This window comes from Asparagus officinalis, chromosome 10, assembly GCF_001876935.1.
Source record: "Asparagus officinalis chromosome 10, Aspof.V1, whole genome shotgun sequence".
Classification (NCBI taxonomy): Eukaryota; Viridiplantae; Streptophyta; class Magnoliopsida; order Asparagales; family Asparagaceae; genus Asparagus; species Asparagus officinalis.
This window is the reverse complement of record NC_033803.1, coordinates 8,464,039-8,465,803: the sequence shown is the minus strand read 5'-3', so window position 1 is coordinate 8,465,803 and position 1,765 is coordinate 8,464,039. Positions and strand designations below refer to the sequence as shown.

Sequence of the window (1,765 nt, the reverse complement as noted above, 5' to 3'; positions counted from 1 at the left end):
CTTTTGTTGCGACCGGACTAATCTGGGGAGTGACACTGACTTCTATCATCATGGGGTCCATAGGAGTAGTAGGCTGGAATTCAGGAATAGATGATTGGATATTAACTTCGGTTCCTGTCCACGGCACAAGTTCACTACCCTCTAGTCGATCAGACGTACCAATGATTATAGTAGTATCAGTTCCAGCAACTGGTCCTATAATTCAAATACTTATATGGTTAATCAAGTTAAAATATATATGTATGCATATATGGAGTTTACAGAATAAAGGTCTTACTTTCAGAAGGACCTGCTTCTGTTGAACCGACTCCAACGCTGGATTCCGTGGCTGCACCAGGAGTTTTCCCCGATAGTAAGTCGGAGATATACTCATGGTCGCCTTCAGAGAGATTGAAATCGAGGTGATGTTCATTGAATTCCTCGACCTCTGTTGTATGCGTGGTCTCTCCTCCAACAGATTCGTGCATTGTGACATCTACAAAATGTGTTGAGTCGTAAATGACACATAAATTTAGACGAATTTGCTCAAAAAGACAATTAATTTTACCTTCGTTGGTCGGGGCTGATTCGAGAGCTCCACTACTGGTACCTGCTTCTTTTAATTTGACTAAAAGGAGAGAAAGCGCACAGGTCATTAGAGGAGGCACACGGTCCGACTCATTCATTTCTCGGATTTCTCTTCCGAGAGGAGAAAGATCAGTCCCTGTGTCCGCAGCTGATGGATCAACGTCAGGAGTTGGTGGAACATCAGCCGATCCTTCCTTCAGAGCATCATGCATTTGTTGGACGAAGCTTGTTTCCTATACCTCCAGGAGAAGCAGCTCCAACTCGATATTCTCCCTCTTCTTGACTCTCTACAGAAATTGGAAATGAAATGAGTTCGAGCATTAAAAAAAAATGTAAGAGAGATAAAAATAAATAATTACCTAGTTCATCAGAAGAAACATTACGACCAGAGATATCTTCTACGGCAGAAAGATGAACGCGCGGTTTAGAAGCAGCTTTCTTTTGTTTCTTCGGTGGATGTGCTTCAGGACCTTCGTGACGACGTTTGGTGCGTAATTCAGTTCGAGGAGGAATTTGGGTTTGAGCTTGAGTGGGAGGTCGTGATCTTTGTCGACGAGCAAGAGGCACTTCATCCTCTTCATCCTCTTCGTCCCCACTGAGAATGTCTACCGTCATCCGATTAGGATAGGTCATGACGACCCTCTCTCCCCGTTTTCTCGAAGTAGCTTGTGATTGAGTAGGAGCAACAGATGGGCACACAAGTCCTCTTTCAAAGAAAGAATCAGAAAGACCCGCTCTTTCATCAGAACTTGAGCTAGTCTCACCCGCCTCCTCGGAAGTCTCCGTCTCCTCAGAGTCAAATTCTTCTTCACTACCGACTGAGCGAGCCGGTTCCTTTCCTTTCCTTGATGATTCAGCAGCCTCTTTTCCTCGAGGCGACATCACAGCTTCGCGAGGCAGTTCTGCTGCTTGCCGTGGAGCTATTTCTTCCTCTGAGTCTGATATCCTCCTACGTCGAGTGACAATATTGGTGGCTATCAGCCATTTACAAAAGAGGAAAGTCATCCGTAGAGGCGGCGTCTCTAAGGGGAGATCAAATTCAACATTGGTGCAGCCGGCAATGCTCCAAAACCAAGCTCTCGCCCCGTCGATAAGTCCACCTCGAAAGCTGAGGTGACGATTCGGGTTGCCGATGTATATCTGATCATACCCGAACTGACGGGCGAATCGACATGGAAGATAGGGTTCGATGTGGCAA

General features: G+C 45.8%; 1 protein-coding gene across 1 annotated transcript in view; it reads right to left on the bottom strand.

Moving 5' to 3' along the window:
• LOC109826421 overlaps positions 1 to 779 on the bottom strand; it is a 2,268-nt gene extending 1,489 nt beyond the window's left edge. The window contains exons 1-3 of the mRNA XM_020393454.1: positions 548 to 779; positions 278 to 475; positions 41 to 195 (exon numbers count right to left, since the gene is read on the bottom strand). Coding sequence (XP_020249043.1) covers positions 41 to 195; positions 278 to 475; positions 548 to 779 — 585 coding nt within the window. The remainder of the gene's footprint in view (positions 1 to 40; positions 196 to 277; positions 476 to 547) is intronic.